The sequence below is a fragment of the Denticeps clupeoides genome, chromosome 14, assembly GCF_900700375.1.
Source record: "Denticeps clupeoides chromosome 14, fDenClu1.1, whole genome shotgun sequence".
Taxonomy (NCBI): domain Eukaryota; kingdom Metazoa; phylum Chordata; class Actinopteri; order Clupeiformes; family Denticipitidae; genus Denticeps; species Denticeps clupeoides.
This window is the reverse complement of record NC_041720.1, coordinates 5,277,478-5,298,082: the sequence shown is the minus strand read 5'-3', so window position 1 is coordinate 5,298,082 and position 20,605 is coordinate 5,277,478. Positions and strand designations below refer to the sequence as shown.

The 20,605-nt window shown below is 44.8% G+C and overlaps 1 protein-coding gene across 20 annotated transcripts in view; it reads left to right on the top strand.

Moving 5' to 3' along the window:
- Positions 1–20,329, top strand: part of nrxn3b (neurexin 3b) — a 200,985-nt gene extending 180,656 nt beyond the window's left edge. For 14 of the 20 annotated variants that reach the window (XM_028953699.1, XM_028953698.1, XM_028953695.1 and 11 more), the window contains 2 exons: positions 10,661–10,739; positions 17,907–20,329. In XM_028953699.1, the coding sequence (XP_028809532.1) occupies positions 10,661–10,739; positions 17,907–18,859 (1,032 nt within the window). In that variant the 3' untranslated portion in view covers positions 18,860–20,329. Of the gene's footprint in view, positions 1–10,660; positions 10,740–16,198; positions 16,805–17,906 lie in introns of all 20 variants that reach the window. The other 6 variants (XM_028953702.1, XM_028953701.1, XM_028953700.1 and 3 more) reach the window with 3 other exon arrangements.
- The last annotated feature ends 276 nt before the right edge of the window (positions 20,330–20,605 follow it).

The window sequence follows — 20,605 nt, the reverse complement described above, 5'->3', positions numbered from 1 at the left end:
CGAGTCAGTCAGTTTCTCTGCTTGTACTGCAAAATTTGATAATTCAATTAAAAAGAATAGTGGGAAATAGTGGGAGTCGTTTTGTGCATAGCTTTGCACCCACACCCCTCTCAAGGCCACTTCCCAAAACCAGGGCTGTTTTGAACTCATACTTTTATGTCACCAAATTCATTTCCTTCGGGTTTTTAGTTTACCTCTCCCTTGTTTGTTGTCAAATACACACTGTGCGGTGTGAGAAAAGAACTCACAGATGTTGGCAGAAATCCTGGCCCCTCAGGAGCGCGGGAGGTGGGTAGCTGCTGTCTCGGTGAGGCTGCTCTCCCGTCATCTGGGTAATTTCGGTCTGCCTTTTTGACACGCTTTCCAGCTATGCCTGCCCTCCGGGTCTCAGGAGGTGAAAAGCGTCAAGTTGCATTTCGGCTCTGGATCGACAGAGCCACGAGAACGGGTAGGGGAAGGGGGAAAAAAATGGAGCGGAGAGCCAATCTCATGGTTAATTGATGATGGCCCACCCTCCCTGGGGGGACAGACCCACTCTCAACCTACACTTGATCTCTGATGGGCCAGAAATATCTGCCTGCGTGTCCATCTGCTTCCGGAGACAATGCCCACACCTCTGCCCCACGGTTCGCACAGAGGGACCAGTAATGACCAGGTCCAAGAGGTTTCTACTTATTCTGTCCTAAAATGAGTTCATGGCAGTTCATGGACTAACAGTCTGGGGTCTGACTTTTTGGAAAACGCTAATTCTAATACAGAATGGCTTAGTGGGGAACACGCTATGGTTCAAACCGTGCTTTCTACCATTGTGTCTCTGAGCAAACTAATGAGTGTAAGTCACTCTGGATAAGGGCATCAGATAAATGGCATCAAAAGTAAAAAAAAAAAAAGAACCATAAATAATCAGCATGGCTGTTAGTGGGTGATAAGTTTAGAATGTATTTAAATATCTGTGTTTATTAATTTTAGTTGGGGGGGGGGGTGTTAAGTGGTGAGTGGGATTGGTCGGGGGTGAATTGCCTTGGTGCTCTATCCAAGGTGGCATGATGGTATGTCGTGCATGGGATTCCGAACTTAATATCGGAAATCCAGTGGGAGGCATCTCGGGATCTGCTTTACGGTCGCGCTTCATCTCCCATTTCTCCCCTCCCCGCTTCGCGGCGTATGTTCTTTTGATCCTTTGCCTCAAAGCAACATGACTAATTTTGAACGATTTCAGCTATAGAGCTTTTAATGAAAAGCAGCATGTAAGGGGGAGCATGCTCGCATAGAACGGGGTGCTTTCACGCCCACAAGGAGAAAGTTGGCTTCATTTGGCCAAATATGCGACCGCCTCATTAATGCATTTCCCCCTATATGTTTAACACCTATTTGAACCAAGAGCAGAAATATTCACACCGGAGTGCCGCTGCATTAAAAACTAATAAAGGAGTTTTTTTTTCCTCCTATATACTTTCATGCATTAATCCCCCCAAGCTTACGGTAGCTTGGCTTTTGAAACAAGACAGGAGCAAGAATCTGTGTCATATTCCTTCTGGGGCTCACATCTGTGGTGCGAAGGGGAAGCAGCTCGCGGTGGAGGTGGGTTGCAAACTTCCTCCGTTGGCAGGAAGCACGGGAGTGCCGACCTCTCTCAATTAACTCAGCGTAACTGTTGGGAAATAACTGAATTCCGTGTTGCAATTTAGACAAACCTTTGGGGAGGAGGAGGGATGTGGAGGGGGAGTTCATTAGTGGCGAATCGACAGCTAGTTTTCGGGCGGGGTGTGGAAAGCGTCTTCCGTTAGCCTTCCCGCTGTGAAGGGATTACTAACGTTAGTTAAGGATTCCTTTAGTGACCCGGCCGTGTGTCATTGTTGTTATTATTTTTATTTTTTGGAGCCCTGCCTCCCCGCTTGCCTCCCATCATTATTCCTGATGTCCAGTGTGGAGCTTCCTCTGCTGAGGAAATCAGACCCCCCTTTGGGGACAGTGCTGTGTAATCATCACAGGTTCTGTTTCTCACTGGGGGGGGGGGGGGGGGGTCTGGTGGCACCCCGGTGTTAAATTGGGCTCTGTGATCATCTGGGCTCTTTCCCAAACACCTAGTGCTAGTTGTGGGAAGGGGTTCGAGGGGGTTTCAGATTTGCTGACAGGGAGCTTGTTTGTGGTCCCATGTGTTAATGCAGTTTTACTTGGGCTCCACCGTGTTACCCACCTGCAGATACTGCGAGATGGATGCAGGTATCGGGGGACATTGGGTGGTCCCAATTATAGGGAGGTGTCAGACAGATTGAGGGTCCCATTGTATGTGTCTCATTAAGGACAGGAAGGCCTGGGGAGCAGCAAAAAACAGTCCACTGCGGTTGTGATTCTCTACGGCAGCATATTAGACTTTCTACATGAGCAGTGTCTGCCGCTGAAGGTGGGTTGGGGTGAAGCCATTTCAGCCAGTTGCATTACTTCCGTCTGAGTAGAGCACTAAAAACTGTCATCTTAACTGATGCCAATTGGCCTGCGAGATACACTGAATTTTTTTTTTTTTATCACCAGTTACACACATTACTCTGTGATTTGTAAAAGAGACAGATAAAATAAATAGCTGAGGGAGAAATATCCTTTTTGGCAATAGCATACTGGCCAACTCAATTTTTTATAACGTCCTGCAAAATGTTCTTGTTTATCCTCCTTTCAGTCCAGCCTTGGTATGCTAAACTTGCACTTTTTTGACTGTTTTGGTCACATTTGGCTCTGCAGTCTTTATGCAGATATAACAGAGCTGTAAATGCATAAATTCTCAAATGCATGCATGGCAAGATGTTGCCTCACTTCATGAAAATATAATCTTTAAAATTTCTCAGAATTGTTATACAAGAGACAGTGAGTAATTGGATTAATTGTAGTGTAATTGCTCAGCTGACCATGATTTGTGGAGCTGTTGTAATTCAGATGGAAATGCAAGTGCATGAATTACATGCTAGACTTTCCATCAGATGTTCATTTCTTTGATCCAAAGCCATGTCAGCGTTGCTCAGGATCAACTTTGGCTTTTCTCCAAGGTTTTGTTGCATTCACTGAAAAAAAAGCCTATTTTGAATTGTTTCCTGGCATTGTCCTTCACCCAGTCTCTGCTGATGAAAAGCCCCCCAACTGCCTGCGGACATCACCGTCACACCTCTAGGGACACATTCTCTGGAGACGAGTCTAGTGTAACAACGCTTGCAATTGGCACACTGGGAATGTCTTGTGATCATGCATGATCAAGCACCACGAAGGGCCAGCAGTTGAAGAACGAGATGGCCATTCACTTCTGCTGTCACTTAGTTTACTCTGGACATGACGGTCCTGTTTGGCCTTCTTTTCAGGCAAAGGATGGGGGGGGCACCACATTGCCGTTCGAGAGACACAAGTTGTAGCGGATTCAATTCTGCCACTTTACAAATGATCCCCTTTCTGCCCTTTTGGACGTTGGTGCGCTGAGCCAACTGATTTTCCCAAGGTTGTCTCCAAACGAAACTCTATCCCTGTGATATGAATACAGACTGGAGTGTTTTAGCCAGTCAAAACTGCGAACTGCAGTTGCCAAACCGAGGTGTCGGTACGCTTATGAGATCGCTCACTCAGCTACGTCCTCCAGTATTATGTCCAACCATTTCTTCAAGGTGATGATCTAACTCACCACGCAGGCGGCCTGAGAAAGGCCCGGCTCCTTGCTGCACTTGCATCCGGTGGCAAACAAAAGCAGCCTGGAGTTGTGCCGTTTTCAGCTTGACATTTTACGTCTTTGAGGCTTTGTGTTGGCAAGCTGCTGAAGCCGGCCTTTGTCCCAGTGCTCCCGTCAGTCAAACGGCGCCCGTCTCCGGTGAAAACATGGTGGGAGTGAAGTGCTACTTACGGATAGCTGTCCATCTCTCCCCGTTATCGGTCTTGGCACTCAATAAACGCCACAATATATCAAATATACTTTCTGGTCCCCCCCCCGTAAAAACCTTTTCAAATTCCTCTCATATAAAACTGTGGCCGGACTTAACCTTCAACATTTCGACGCTGAAGTAATCTCCGTCGGGCCAGCAAAGTGCAGACGATTGAGCCGCCCCCGGTGACTCTTCTGGGTCCGTGCTCGCGGTTAGAAACCGTGAATGACAGTTGCAGACTGCTGAGCCGGGAGCGGCTTTAAAAAGAAACGGAACGTTGGCGCTCTCCGCATTCATTATGTCAGCGGTAAGCCTCTCCCTTAATTGACGGAGGGAATTGGCGGCTCGTGTGGCTCAGAGTAAATAAAGTCTCCTTTGTCGATGCTGTAACGGTGCGTCTTCTAAGCTCTTGCTCGCTTGGCCCAGCCGCTGGTGGTCCAGTTTTGTAGCCGTGCGGGTCTTTTAAGGGTTGATGTAACGTTTCTACCCCTTGCCGGATGCATTCAGCATCAGTGAGCTCATTACGGAGTCGTAAGGCAAGAAGTGTTATTCATTTATGCAAGATCTCCCTTTGCAAGCAAAGGAGATCTCCCATAGCGCCCACCCAGTCTCTTAAAAGGCCGCAAAAACTTGTAGTTCAAAGAACACAATGGCTCAGTCAATTATGTGACATGCACTGAATGTGAAGTAATACAAAATACTTTTTTGTCCTGGAATATATAAGTTATTTAAAGTAACAATAGTTGGTTGGCAGTTAAGTATTACCTATCTAAACCTTCTTGCCAACCAGAGTGCCAACAGAACGGGCAAACAGTGAGCATCATGTGGAAAAATACGGCATTTTAGCTAACATTTGATCTATGCAAGCAATTGTTGGTGATCAAAGTCTTGTAATGTCTTTACAATTGAAGTCACCTCCTCTGAGGCATATGTAATCACCACCCAGTACCTATTCTCTGTTTTTTTTGGTCCTTATCTACTTCTGTTCCTCTCTGTAACCTTAGTAATTACCATTGATGCCAATAAATGAGCCTCCTCATCATTCATGTGACTTGTACTGTGCCTCTGCCTCTGGGTAGCTAATTACGACCCAAATTGCTAAATCACACTGTTAACAATTAATGCAGCTTCAACCTCTTGGCCTTTTCCTGCTGCATTTGATCGTACTTGTTGTGTATTTTTCAAGACCACTTCTCTTCTAGGTTCCAGGTAAGATTATACTGATTGGCCAGAGAAAATTGCCGCTGTCATCATAGATGTAAGTCATCTTAGTGAAACATACTAAAATTCGCAACAATCATGCATACAGTGCTTTAATTCATGTTAAAACTATATAAATAGACAAAACAACCCCATATATTATTTTTATTAGCCTTAAGGTGACTAATGTGCTCTAACTACACATTGACTGAAAATCCAGTGTAGCACTGGCTGCCGACAGCACGGCGTCACAGCGGTTTCCTGCTGAGAGTTGCTCCTACATTTACTGGGTATGGCTGCGGAAAACAAGGTACCTGGTACCAAAATCAAGTCGAGGGGAGATGGGCCAATACCATGCGGTGGCCATCTGTTTCCCAGCATCCAGATGGATCCTTCCCACAGTCGCTTAAACTCTCACCATCTTTCAAACTACAGATCTCTTTCTTCCTTTTTTTTCTCTGGCCTGAATACAGCTTCAGTTCAAATTCAATGTACACAGCTGTGGCGCTGCCCGGCGCAGTCAGTCTAGAAATGACAACTTGACGTTTTCAGCATGCTACATGGTGGCCTTTGGCCCTTTGGCGGATCTCCACACTCGGCCCCGCTGGCCCTACCCCTCCCCACTTTTTCACCACAAAAGCCACATAGTGTAAAGAGACACTTGGCCCAACCCCTGGGCTCCGTAATTGAAACATCCAGCAATGGTGCAGTGTGTGGCTCCTCTAATTTTAGCCGAGGCACTGGCGAGGGGAGAGTTCGGCGTGGACTGTTTGTCACCAGCTCCCTGATGACCTTGTACACTGCAGCAGGGGAGTGATTAAAGATCAGGGCCAAAGACCATTTCCTTTTTGCTCGGGAAGATAAATGAATGTGCCAGCCATGGCCCGCGGCTATTAGAGTTTGCCGTGAGCACGCAGGCCACACTCTGTGTACAAAACTTGGACAAAAAGATGCTCTGTGCAATCTACGCCATTTCTGCTCCCAAAGAGCAGGGCGATGAAGAAATTAAATGCTTTCTCTTTTTTGGTGTAATCTGGAGAGCATGAAATTTGCTGACTTCGGGGTCCTTGAGGTCCAGAGAACACTGTTCCCTGGAATTGTTGATGCTGCTTGATCTTAGGAATCATGACCAGAATAATTCTGAATCACAGGTTCCACCGTCAGTCACTTTTTTTTTTTGTATTTCTGTGCATAATGCAACAGAATACAGAACGACAATCGACTGCAGTCAATACAGGCACTTAAAAACGAGCCGGTATCTACAAACCCCCCCCGCTCCGGGCTCAGGTGTGGATGTAATGTATGAGGTGAAGAAACGTGAGCGCCTCAGCGATTATAAAAAAAAAAAAAAACACTCCTCGTCTTCTTCCTGTGTGATTTCCAGACACAAGATTGAGGGGAAAGAGTTGTGGCAGCCTGTTGACAAAGATACGCCCGGACGCCATCGATTCTCCTTGTAATACAAGCTTTCCCCTTGTCCCCTTGTCAAAGCCAAGATTAGACACGATAACGCAGATCCGAAGTGACCCGGCTGCAACGGGCGTTTCCAGGTCTGCCATGACTATCCCTGTAACTCTGTTGTCTTCATGGCTTCCCAAGCGTCAAAGCTACCAGATATATATATATTTTTTTTTTTGTCTGTGATACAGACAGAGACGTTTCCAGAATCCCAGCCAGGACAGCTCAGGAGGAGATGGGCTTTCAGACTTTGCCTTCCATTTGTCCTTTCTTTTCCGGGGGTGGTCCTGATCTCTCGCCGCGGTGTCTTGATTAGTCGGTGGAATTGATCCGTGTCTGCTTTCTCGTCGCGGCTGGTGTCAGACGCCTTACTTTCATGAGATTAATGGAAAAATGGATCGCTGCTGAGCAGTATGCAAGAGGCCATCATGGATGAAATATTTCTTATATATGTATGTTCTTTTCTAAAAATTGCTCTTCCTGCCTTGAAGCTGGAAATTTTAATGTTAGCATGCAGCAGAAAATCCTCCCACAAAACTTATTATGAACGTTAATGCAATTTTTTTTATTCAGACACTATTTATAGCAGGAAATAAATAATTTTAACTAAAATAATTTTTTAAGATGATACCGTTTTCCACACTTTTGAGTAGAATTTCTGACTACAATGGATTTTGTTGACAAGTTTTTTCCGACATTGATGTATTAAATTTAGCCAGCACTTAAATTAGACACTTTCCCATTAATTCATCCTGTCTTCTAAATTTTGCTCGGGATTAATAGCATGCCTGCCGATCTATCTATCTTCTGTTTAATGTGGTCTACAAGAATAAGTTTTGGAATCGTTTGATAATTATTTGCAGATTTTAAACGGTAGATGCTAGGTGTAGCCTGACCCTTATTGTACCCCCCCTGTGTGGTTTGAGTCCGCACCGTTTGAGGCTCACTTAAAGACACGTTTCCCCAGCTGCAGCAGTTCTTTGCTCCATGTTGGAGAGCCTCCATTAGCACCATCAGCCTCCAGCTCACACTTTTAAGTTGGTTTAAGATGATAAGTCCTTGATGTTTCTGTACTGAGGAACACGGAGGGAACCTGATGGGAATCTGGTCTCTCTGCAGCTTTACTGTACCATTTCCATCTGTGGTGCTACCTTTTGCGAGCAAAGGAGGCATTTTTTGCTGCCAAAGAATATTCTCTCCTGCTCTATGGAGATTTGGTCCCAGAATTGGATTTTGCCAGCTGTGAAATCAGTTTTTGTAGATTTGCTGGCCAGGCACTCAGGGTTGATGTGCTGGTGACAAAAGACCCTTCATTATCATAAATAGATATGTTCTGTTTTCTCCATTTTCTTGTTATTATTTTTAATGCTTGGATATTTTAAGAGATTATTTTATGCAAGTATGCATAAACAAATATACAAAACCCATATTCCACAATGTAAATGTGTAGCCACTAATGGTACATACACATAGCTTTTGAATTAATGTTGTGGACCATATATAAGAGGTGTATAGTAGCATGGATACGTAATAATCTGATCAGGCTGATAGTTGTATTGATGTTAGCTCCATGTTTGACACATACGGCATTTATCAGATGCCCTTTTCCCAGTTGTTACAGGGACAGTCCCCCTGGAGACACTCAGGGTTAGTAAGTGGGGTTTGAACTTGTGATTTTGTGGCCTTCTGGTTCACCCACTAGGCTGCTGCCACCCTCCTAACAAAATTCATAATAAAGATGCCAAAGACGTTGCAGTCTTTAATCAGATCCTGCGAGAGTTGCTGCAAATTCCTGTGAGAGAACCCAACGGGTGTCCCAATCAGGAATGCTGGGGGGAGGCACACTTGAAGAATTAGGGCACATTTTCTTTTGGCTGAAATACCCACGAATCTCTTTAACCTGGCTGCCTCAGGTTCTGTTCCGGGCTTGGCATTGTCGCTACGGTTGGTTCATGCTGAGTTGAGAGATGAGCTCTCGGCTCGGAAAGCCAATTTGCCGGTGCTAATGTACAGGTCTCGGTGGCTCCGATCACTGATGGAGCTTGTCTTGATGCCCACAGTTGTTCTCTAGTTTAGTTCACCATTGAAGAGAGGGGAAAAAAGGGAAAATTATGTTGGTTTTTGCAGTAACAAATGAACGTACATTTTGAATTATTCTTTTTTTTAAATTGTGTCGGTGTGCCGACATTAAAATGTTATATAAAATGCTTATAAAAAAAGCCCTAACAGCAACAGTCCCAGGCACCCCTTTATTGCGTGTCTAAAACAGCATCAAACTTAGTCAGAAGGTTGCCGGTTCGAATCCTAGTCCACCAAGGTGCCACTGAGGTGCCACTGAGCAAAGCACCGTCCCCACACACTGCTCCCCGGGCGCCTGTCATGGCTGCCCACTGCTCACCAGTTCTGGAAATCGTTTTATTTTAATCATGGTTAAAAGCAGAGGACACATTTTGTTGTGTCACCGTGTGCTGTTCTACAGTGTCTCACAATGACAATCACAATCAAAGGAAAATTTATCAGAAGGCCTTTTCTAGATCGCCTTACAATCAGTAGTTACAGGGACGGTCCCCCTGGAGAGACTCTGGGTTAAGTGTCTTGCTCAGGGACACAATGGTAGTAAGTGGGGTATGAACCGGTTACGTTGTGGTCTTCTGGTTCAAAGATGGGTCTCTTATCCACTACGCTACTACCGCCGCAAATATTGGTTTTAATAACTTTCAGGGTGTTCAGAGAGGCACACAAAAATTCGCACAAACTTTTACAGCAATACGGTTGTGTAATCTGTACCATACTCGTCATTGGTGGGCCACACAGAGGCCCAGTAAATAACACACATATTTAATCTGGTCCAATATATAATTTCGCAGCAGTCCACTCCAGAGAGCGTTCGCCAGCGCCCGCCACTTCCTCATCCAGATGCCGGCTGAATACATTCAAACAAATGGACTGCCTAACCGCGCCCGGCGTCCAGCAGACCAGAGCGCAGGCCTTCTCCCCGGCAGCACTGTTTCATTAGTCTGTCAAAGCCAGTGATATTTAGAGCCCCGGCCCCTCACCCAGGACGGCAAACTCAATCAGTGGTATGATTTTATAACCCCGCTCTGTGACAGGGCCTGTTTTATTGCGCCTCCCGACCACACACACGAATAGGGACAGAGGGCGTGAAATACGGCAGGTTGGGTCTGGGGAGAGGGCCAAGGTGGGGGATAAATCAGCCGCGCGAGGGGTCGGATAATCCGATGGAGGGTCGCCACGCCGGCACGCGGCCCACCCCGGCTCCGCCCCCGTCCTCGGCACAAATCCGTGTGTTTCCACAGAGATGGTGATGATATGTGGCGGCCCGTGAAAGCGCAGTGATGGGCGAGGACTGAGGAGGAGCAGTTGCCGGGGGGAGGGCGGGTGAGGGGTGGGGTGGTGGGTTAAGACGCTGGCCGTAAATAAACAGGAGCGAGTATGGGGGGGGGGGGACAATTATCTGCACAAAACTGCTGTCCTTGGGGAATGATGAAGTCGACCACCGGAGCCCTGCGACACACTCGCTGATTGCCAGTTCTGGAAATCGTTTTATTTTAATCATGGATTCTCCAAACAGAAAATTGTGGTTTTTGTAATTCGTTTGACACGTAAATTGTGTTCTGATGTTGATGTCTTTGAAAAGGGAGACATCTTAGAGAAGCTATATAAGACACAGCCTGTTGGGAGTGTTCGGGAATGTCATGTTTGGTTTTGGCATCAAAACCAAACATGGTGTTTGGAAAGGGGAAGAATGGACAAGACAGTAGGGTACGCGAGAGCTCCATCAAGTTTATGCACCTTCCGGGTTTCAGAAATCATTTCAGTCCAACAAAAAGGGGGTTGGGTGGGTAGTTTTCCTCACTTGTCTCTGTAGTAGTTTTAAACATGCATTATTTCAAGCGTTAGTCATGATTAATTTGGTGTAAAATGTTTGATCAATTTGATTGACAGCCGTGCTCAACACAGTAACACCGCCTTACTCGGAAAGTGGTCTGTAGCGCATCACAAATCGAAATGACTTTTTTTTTTTTTTTACTTTGCCAATTTCTAAAATCTTGTCCTGTTCTTTTGTTTCCGTATTCCTGGGTCTGCAGACAACAGACGACATTGTGTCTTCGGCCGAGTGCTCCAGTGACGACGAGGATCTGGAGGAGTGTGACTCGGGACACGCAGGTGGGATGGGTGTGTCGAGTTGTGTCTGCTTTTAAATCTTTTCTTTTTCTATATGATTTGCTACCGAGGATATTCTCCTCAGAGCATCACGCCCCATGAGACTGCAAAGTGTAACTTCAAAAGGCTAGAACGAAGCACTGCTAAACGCATCTTACGCTAGTGTGTAAACTTTTAAACACCCTTAAGCACTTCAGACCTTAAAAATATATATCTAAAGTGCCTGCAATCCTTGTGGAAATGGCGTTTTGCCTCAGATACAGTTCATTTGAACACTGGGGTGGCTCTCGGCACGCTCCCTACATTACATTATGGCAGGCCGAATCAGGCTAATCTCAAAAGTTACACTTGGCTATGGGGCCCTAAGTCGCAAACATGGTTAAGCATTTATACTAATTTTGTCCTCTCAGCATTCTCCGGAGAGCGAAACTTTGAGCCAAAAGTACAAAATTAGTATTAAGCGCCATGCTGTCCGCGCTGATGCTTCAAAATGTATCTGTCCTGTTCGCAGTTGACTTCTTGCAGTGCGTGTGTGTGTGTGTGCGTGCGTGTGTGTGCATCTAAATCGACAGAAGATACATTTTGACCCTGTACAAGAAACCAAAGTCAAAATGCTTTCAGCACTGAAGACTGTGATATGTACCGTGGCAGACTAACTGCAACAGAAACCGATTCTCCTCTCTTGTTTGTTCCTTTGTTTTTCCTTACGTTGGAGGCTTGCCTTGCCTTTTAAACATTCTAATAGAGAACAGATATCCTCGAATTTCTGTGTGCATTGTGTCCCCCACCCCCACCCCACACATAGTCTACTGCCAGGCGAAGGTGATAGTCCACCGTCTTTTGCTCTCACAAAAGGATGAACGGCAACGATCCAGCGATATACGATGGGGTTGACGTCTAACGGCCTTTACACTTTTGAGAGCATTTGGGATCTGCCCCTCCCCTACTTTTGCTGTATTTCTTTTTATAATTATTATTCATAATGAGACTTCAGTCATTTGTCACAGTTATGTAAACAACTAGGATGGCCTGGTGTTTGCAGGCCCATTGCGGAGCTCATTTGTGAGGACCTCTCTGCGAGCCTTCTGCCGGTTACTCACTGCAAACCCTGTCTAATTGCGGGGCTGTCCTTCAAAATGCCATCGCAGTGCTAATTAATACGGCTTTAATCTCCCTAAATATGTCCGTCTTATTACAAAGCATGTGTCGCGGCTGCTCATTCGGGCCAATTAAAATGTTCAAAAATTCTTTCTTTTTCATTTTTAATGTGAATTACTGTTAATTATGCTTATTACAGAGCAGCATTTTTATTTAACTTGACAGGTAATGACTTAATATCGGATATTAGGTCCCAAATGCTCCCAAACAGAGAAGGAAGAGATAGTTCACCAAACAGCAGTGCTACACACCACAACCTCCTCCAGTACATAACAACAGGAAGCCCATTGACGCTAGCTGCATACCACCACAGTCACATGACCATGTTTACACAGAAATTCATAATCATATTAAACCCCTCCCACCTCAAATAACAGTTGCATGAGTTGCTTTTTTCCATTTTATTTCTCAATTTTTTTCTGTGAGGTTCATGTCAACATCTCTCCTTTGTATTCTCTCTGACTCAGCATTCCATTTACTGAACCCTTGTTGTTTGCTTTGGTTTATTGTTTATTTTTACGTAATTTTTTTTTCCGGAAAACTGGTGTTTTCATACATCCATCTTCCAGGATAAAAGCTGATCCTCCCGTTTTTTGCCTCATCTTGTGCCGCATGGAATTTTGGTGGTTGGAGAAAAAAAAAGTTCTCCTCATTTTTTTTTGTCCCGTTCTGTTCTCGTTTTTTTTTTTTTTTTATTTTATTATAATTTTTTTTGGTGCCATCAGGCCAAAACTAAAACATCCCCACATTTGATACCACAGGGAAAAAAAGGCAACAAAATCTTTTCTTGCCATCACCTGTTCTTTTGGCCTTTGTGCAGGCAACCCCATTATGTCTCAAGAAAGTTGTGTGTGAAAGAATGATCCTTTTCCCTCCCTCCCATTATTCCCTTGTTCCCCCCTCGCCACCTCTTTCCAACCAGCCTTTCTGCATATACATGTCTGTTTTTGAATGCAGATGGCATAAAAAGAATTTTATTGCCACAAAGTATATCTGTTTTTCTATTCTCTTCGTTGCTCCTAATGTTTCAGATAAAATAAAAAACGCATTTGGGGCATGCACTGAATGTAGCTAGACTAACAGAAACCTCTGGGAAGCTCCCATCTGCTGATGCATGGAATTGATTGGCGCCATTTTGTGTGCTTTTCCACCCATAACTTTGCTCTCAGGCAAAACCCTGTCTGTTATTGTGTGTGTGTTGTCTAGACAAAATCCACAACGCTACTGCTTTTATTGTGCTTTGGTGGGGTCTGTTTGTGCCTGTGTATGTGATGTGTGTGTGTTTTGTGCTGTACTTTGCGTGTTTCGTCTTTTCGTCTCGCAATACGGTGTCTTGTGAGTGTGTTCTGTGTTTTTTTGTACATTACTGTTGGACCTACCCTTGATCCCGAGGATTCCACAAGAGGGCCGATGAATGTGACGAAATGGACAAAAAGAGCTTTCAACAGGACAGAGGCCAGCGTAAAACATGGCATAGAACTGGAATCGCAATCAGAATATCAGTACAATACAATTCACACCTACGCTTAAGTTGTTTTTGCAGACGTATATTTGCACATAACAATAACGTGCATGAGTTTTGTGAGAAAGTCAAATGCCAGGTGAGACCGCATATTTGAACCTGGATATAAGTGTAATTAGGCAAGAAGGAATAAAAGTAATTAAAGAGAGTAGCGTAAAGAACAATCGCGTCTGGTGTTCGGGCTGTCACTTTGGAGCAGACCTCGGATCAGTTAAAGGTTATTATGTTGACACGGGTCGGCCGCTCAGGGAGGCGAGCTTAATGGCTGCTCGGCAAATCGACCGGCCGCGGCTGAAGATGCCAATTTAATACCTAGCGGCTTTCGGGTGGCGCGCCCGCGTCCCGCTATGAAGGATTACGTGCAATCTGTGGCACGCCATCCGAAGGAGTCCATCCCGCGACGGCTTACCCAAGATGGCCCTGGATTGGAAGAGGAGACGGTTATTCCTCGCCTCTGCCGGGGTGGCCCATCAGTTCGTCCATCATGTTTCGCCTTCGGGTGATGGAATGGCGACATTCTCAGTTGTCACCTCTGGCCATGTGCCACAGCGGTGCCAGCGGGTGTTGTAATGCCGGGCAGTAGGGGGGGGTCTCTAGCATGCCAAAGCTGATGGATGGACGGGGCAGGGGTGGTCTTGAGCCTGGCTCGGCTCCCTGGTAAACAGCGCTCAGCCGGGCCGGCTGGAAGCTGGGGTGAATTTTCCCCCACTCTGTTCCTGGGTCGCGGTGTCTCTCTTCCCTGCCTTTCACCGTATCAGGTGGCTTAAGACACAACACACTGGCGCCATTCATCACCGTCCGGGAGCCTCGGCAGACGTGAGCCGGACACGGGGATTAGCCCGCAGCCGTGATGCCAGTTTAAGGGGGAAAAACTGCTGCTCTCAGGTAGTCACATGACTGACTGTGACACCCTTCTGTACTTTTTGGGAGCCTCACGCGCCATTATGAGTTCAGAGGATACGAATAGTTTTGGCTGGGAAATGTTTGTAATGATATCTTCAAATCAGCCGAGCCATTGTTTGTGGAAGTGATGGATCTGGAAAGCTGAGACAGAACCAAGCTGAAATCAAAAAGACCCCGTCCGCTTCTGTTTGCTCCGCTTGCATACAAGCTAATTGTGGATTAGTGTGGAACACTGGGAGCTAAGTTAACTCCGCCTCCCTCACTGCTGCTGCAGGACTCCTGCAGACAGTTTTGAACCGTGAGATGCAACGAGTGTCTGCGGCGCAGAGCTATCAGCAGCTATAGGGATGCACAGCAAACAAAGGACGTGATAAGAAGGGTCGTTTCCTGGATAAAAGGGCCCACCTTTGAAATCATTTACCCCACGGATTCTCCTATCAGGGTCGATTGCAGATAACCACTTCAAAGGTTTTTTTTTTTTTTTTTTTTTTTGCGTCATCAGAGTAAATACCGGTGTGGATTGAGCTCCTTTTTTTGGAGTATAGATGATTCTGTCTCCCCAAAGGGGCTTTTCTTTTTTTTTTGAAAAACGAGCGACGCAGGCCATCAGTCTTCTGCCGCTCCATTTCGGGCTAAGGAGATTAGGACTCATCAAGTCGATGTGCGCTCCCCTAGCTGGTCGGGTTGGGTTAATGAAATAGCTGACATTTAAATGGCAGATTGGATATCAGCAAATGGACTTCCTGGCCCAAGACTCGGACCCTCAGTCTGTGTCCATGTACAGACCACTACTATCAGCGCCCTCTTGTGGAATGTCCTCAAAGTACAGTGTTTATTTGTCAAGTGAAGGCTGTCGGTTATGTAATGACATGTATAGCACAAATATTCGCAAAGAAAAAAAATCCATTGACAAATTAAAAAAACTAAGTAAAAATATGTTGTGTGATAATTAGCCATGCATTTTGCTTTATTGGTTTTTGCAGTTAAGATGTCTGACTATATCCCACAGCCCTTGGTGCAGTGGTCAACTCTGACACGTGACCCTGTCCTCCAGATATCCCAGCTTGCAGTGCTGTTTTTTCTACTCTCCCTAAATGCAACTTACTTAAAGCATGAGTTTACCTTGCAGTAACAAAAAAAAAGAAACTTAAACAAAACCAGTCCCAAGATAACTGTAACTGACGTACATCCAGACTGCACGCCTGTCCCACTAATATAACCCACTAACCTGTGAGTTCTTTACTGCAGATCACTAATACTCTCTGCTATTATTGGCTGATGAAGGTGGTGACCAGTAATTAATGGCGTCGCCCTCCTCCTTTGTGTGATTTCTGGTTGTTCATCCCTGATAGTGTGTGAGAAGTAAACTGTTTATTTCCATAACTCTTTGTTTTTTGCCTATACATACGTATATATGCATATGTGTGTATATATGAGGTATTCTGTTTTTGTTTTGTTCATAAAATCCTGAAGGTTGAAATATATTGTGAAGATATTGAAATTACTTCTTCTGTTGAACTCCTCCCCATTTTCTTCTTGATGAATGTGGTCCTGTAGCACAAACTGGTATTAAATGCTGGGTGGTGGGTGGGAATCATCGAGAACAAAATGCGGAAGACATTAATGAAATCCTCACCACTATCTTGAAGTAGGCTTTTGAGTTGTGTAAACATGCATTTTCAGTAGCGTGCTTCTCTTTGAAAGCAATTGATCTAATCCCCCCCACACACACACACACACACGATCTGATCTGAACTGCATGGTGAAGAAGTTGCAGCTTAGGGTTTGTAAGACTTGTCAGTGTTGAGAGTGCTGTTTTCTCTTGTAAATGGGCATGTATATGCTCATTGTTTGTATATTCCCCATCCCTTCCTTACAGCCAAAAGCTCTAACGCAGCCCGACCGCTTCGTACCGCCTTTACATGGACATGGCAACTGACGTACACGTTCACGCCCATCTATGTCATTTCCTTCCTAGTATGTTCATAGGCTCCTCCCCCTTCCCACCCCTCCCCTTACCTTCACTATAGCGATGACGGAATTTGTACAGCCATCAGTTCCTTCTAAATTGAATCTCAAGCAGTAAAGAAACAAAAGCAATCATGAAAAAGAAAAATCCCGATCAGACTTCAGCTATCTGATGCAAAAGGAACTTAACAAAATAAAATGATAGATGTACAGTTTTCTTTTTTTGTAAAATGAGTTATTTATCTGAAGAAAGAATCTAAATAGAAAAGAATGGTGAAGTTTATTTTTCATGTCATGGTGTGTGGATGTATGTGTTGTTGCCTTCCTGTACCATCCTGTCTAAGAGAGAGAGAGCATTAAAAAAATTTTAGAAAAATGATTGCATAGGTAAAAATCTTACAGACTAACCATACTTGTCCAAAAACATTCTTACACAACTTTCTTTTGTAAATTTTTTTCCTCCTGCCAAAATCATGCGGGCAATTTGTTGATTGATGTAAGTCACAAAAACAATCTGGTATGCCCTTTTCCTTATGATGAGTATTTTTTTCATTGGCTCCTATGCCTTATTTTATTTTACTTACTAATCCCTTTTTTTATTATTATTATTTGATCTGTGTTTTTGGTTTGCGAATGCTTCTGTTGTGTTGCAGTTAACTTTGCATTGCATTTTCCTTTCCTTGTTTCCTTTCTGTCTGATTTATTATTCCTTTCTTTTTGTTAACTGTAGTTAACTGCATTGCCTTGTAGTGCCCTTTGTTGTTAAGCCTATGCAGTGTGTAAGCTGGCCACTTTGGCAGAAGGCTGGAAAAACGTCCGCCATCATCTGAATGTTGCTCCAGCTTCTCAAACAGCATAAAGGGTAGCATAAAAGCAGTTCGCCACCAAGCCGCGGGGGCGCGAGTTGCACTATGCCGCGCCACCTCGTCCTCGTCATTAAAGCACAGATGCCAATGCCTGGCACGTACGCCAAAAACAGTAACAACATTCAGGTGGGGTTGACTTGAGGGCCTTCATGCCACGGTGGCACCTCTATCAAATGTCAAAAGGCGCACGACTAGGGTCTGTGAGGGAGACGGCTGTGCAGAAATACTTCATGTTTCCCGCCTTTAGGCAAGCTGTATAGCCGTATTTATACATATTTATTTCAGCAGCCAATGATAAAACGGTAAAACAAATAAGATTTTTTTTTTCACTAGGTTATTAGTCTATTTACGTACCTTTTCTACCCAAGCAGCCCATGTGCAAGTGTTCATGGAGATCAGGCCACGGCCGTGCTGACAGCTCTATGGCCGGATTTTGTATATGCCAGCATTGGTTTATCGTAGACGTAGAGCAAGTACGATTGGTTCGAACACGGCACAATTCCTTGCACATCCCTTCAAGCCTTTTGATGCTTTTTCAAATATAATTAATTTGTTTTAGTCTTATTTCATTTCATTTGTTCATGCAATTTTATGCTAGTTTGCGGGTTTGTTACATTTTTGAGTTGGTGTAGAATAGTCTTTATCATTTATTTCTGGACATTTTCCTTCCCTTATTTGCCTTTGATCTTTTTATGGAAACGTTCGTGTTTGTGGCCACCCTCTTACTTTGATACGTCTGTGTTTTTTTTGCAGGAGGGGAGTTAGTCATCCCCGTACTAGTAGAGGATCCCATAGACATCCCTCCTGTTTCCACCCGAGCTCCTTTCATTCCCCTGCCCCCAACCCTACGCCCTGTCCTCACCATTATCGAGGCCACCAAAGAGTCCCTGTCCATTGCCACTGAGGCGGGGGTACCTTGCTTGTCGGACCGAGGCAGCGATGATTGTGATGATGATGGTGATGATGATGGTGATGGCTTGGTGATATCGGGGTTTGGCTCTGGGGAAGCTTTCGACTCTAGCCTGCCCCCTACTGACGATGAAGATTTTTACACCACCTTCTCCCTGGTAACAGATAAGATCTTGACCACGTCGGCCTATGAAGGCGGCTACAAAGCTCACGCGCCCAAGTGGGAAACCAAGGACTTTAGGCCTAGTAAGGCTACTGAGGTGGGCAGGACTACCACCACGCCCCCACTGCCCGACCTCAGGAGCACGGTGGCAGCGCCCGTCATGTCTGACGCGCCACCTAAAATCCCCGCCGGGAAAATGAACAACCGCGAGGTCAAACCGCAGCCGGACATAGTCCTCCTCCCACAGCCCACGTCCCCCGACGTGGACGGCACCAAACCCAAGGGCCCCCTCGTGACCTCCCCCATGCTGCGGAACATCCCCAACCCGCTCCCCACCAGGCCGGGCATCAGGAGGGTGCCCCCGGGCGCCTCGGAGGTGGTCCGCGAGTCCAGCAGTACGACGGGCATGGTGGTGGGCATCGTGTCCGCCGCCGCGCTATGCATCCTCATCCTCCTCTACGCCATGTACAAATACAGGAACAGGGACGAGGGCTCCTATCAGGTAGACGAGACACGGAATTACATCAGCAACTCGGCACAGACCAATGGAGCGGTGGTCAAGGACAAACAGCCCGCCGCCAAGGGCGCCAACAGCAAGAGACCGAAAGACAAGGACAAGGAGTACTATGTATAAAAGCAAATGTTGGCTGATTTTGTTTCTCTCTTTGCGTTATTCTAAAAACGAAGACTGGAGCAGATTTCAGAGAACATTTACAGTACCATATTGGGAGCTGCGTTTTAAGAACACAAAAGACCCTCTGAGAACTCAGAACGATGAGTTGTTGAACAATGAAGTACTGTGATCTAAAGCACACTTACTATGGTGGAAGGCTAATAGGGACATTAGGGACCTTGTTACCATACTGTCCGTCTGGTCGGGGACGTTGCCGGTGTAAAAAAAAAAAAATTCATTGTTGACATCGTTATCCCAAGTAACTATCAAGAGGTGTTCGGTCCTTGACGTAAAAAAAAAAGAAGAAAGAAAGTACTTTTAAAGAAAAGAAACCTTGTCCATTGTGAACCTGTAAAATACAACGGTCATCAGCCATTTGGGGCATGCATGTGAAACGTGTGTGTTATACGGCTGGTGTGTTTTTTCGACAAGAAGGGGAGCACAATTTGCCATAAGAAAACATTTCCATCTCCACTGACGAATGAAGTGCAGCGTGTGGTGATGTCCATCTTTTCTTCAGTTTTTTATTACAATTCATTTTTTTTTTGCAGAGGGGAAAAACACAATTTCATGACCAACCTGTGGCAGACTTGTAGTGCTCATTATATCACAGCAATGTATTACAGAATGTCATATACATCTTATTTATTTATTTATTTTTTAACGCCACTCTGTATTGGTCTCAGTGAGGGGCAAGATTGCCAGGCGTGATATTCAGAAAAAAATTAAAATAATAAAAAAAAGGGTTCCTAGCCGTGCTTGTGCAGAAAATGCAGCGTCATATTTTTTATACTAGAATATCATTATATAGTTTTTTTTTTTTAAATAACACTGGTTCCATCGTTTACTGCATCCCGTGTTAGTCTATACTCCCTCGCTCATCACGTGGAGCCACTGTGACCGCAGCCATCTCTCGACGTCTGCAGGAGGGCTGGTCCGTTCACTTAACTACATGCAGCGCAGAGCCAGTGTGACCAGTGTGAATTTCATGTCGTCAGTCCACTGTGTCAAACGACCGATATGTTTACATATTTTATTACATTATTGCTGTTGTAATTTGTAGGGTCAATATTGTACATAAGTTGTTTTTTTGTTCTTTCTTTCTTTCTTTCTTTTTGCTTTTTAAAAGTACACTGTACAGACAGAATATCAGTGAAATTCATATCAGAAATCCAACATTTTTCTCTGAGTTGCAGAAAGACCAAGCATTGTATATGCATATTTTGTAAAGAGAGGCAAAACTGTCGTTAGGTTACAAATATAGTCTTTCTGGATGGTGTTTCTAAGTCGCATGAATAGAAAAAAAAAATGCCCTCCTCAATTGTATCACAGCCTCCTCATCATTTTTACTTTATTGTTATTTATTTTTTTATTTAAGCAGAAGAAGAAGATCAAAAAGACGGTTCAATAATAAAGACAGATTATGATGGATGTGGTTGCACAGTGCCGATACCTTACTGAGATACCGGTTGCTCGTTCCGTGTCTTGTCAATGTTCCACCCTGTGTACTTTTCATTTTTGCATCCCTCATTTTACTTTTATTGTAGTCTTATCATTGGTCCATCGTTTTACAACTTTTTTTGTGCTGGCAGGACTTTTTTTCTGTTTGTCATATTTGAAATCTTGTCTGTGTACTCTCATTTTCATTTGGTGGTGTTGGTCATCCCCACCCCCAACCCAACTGATTTATTGTTTCTGCTCTGTTGG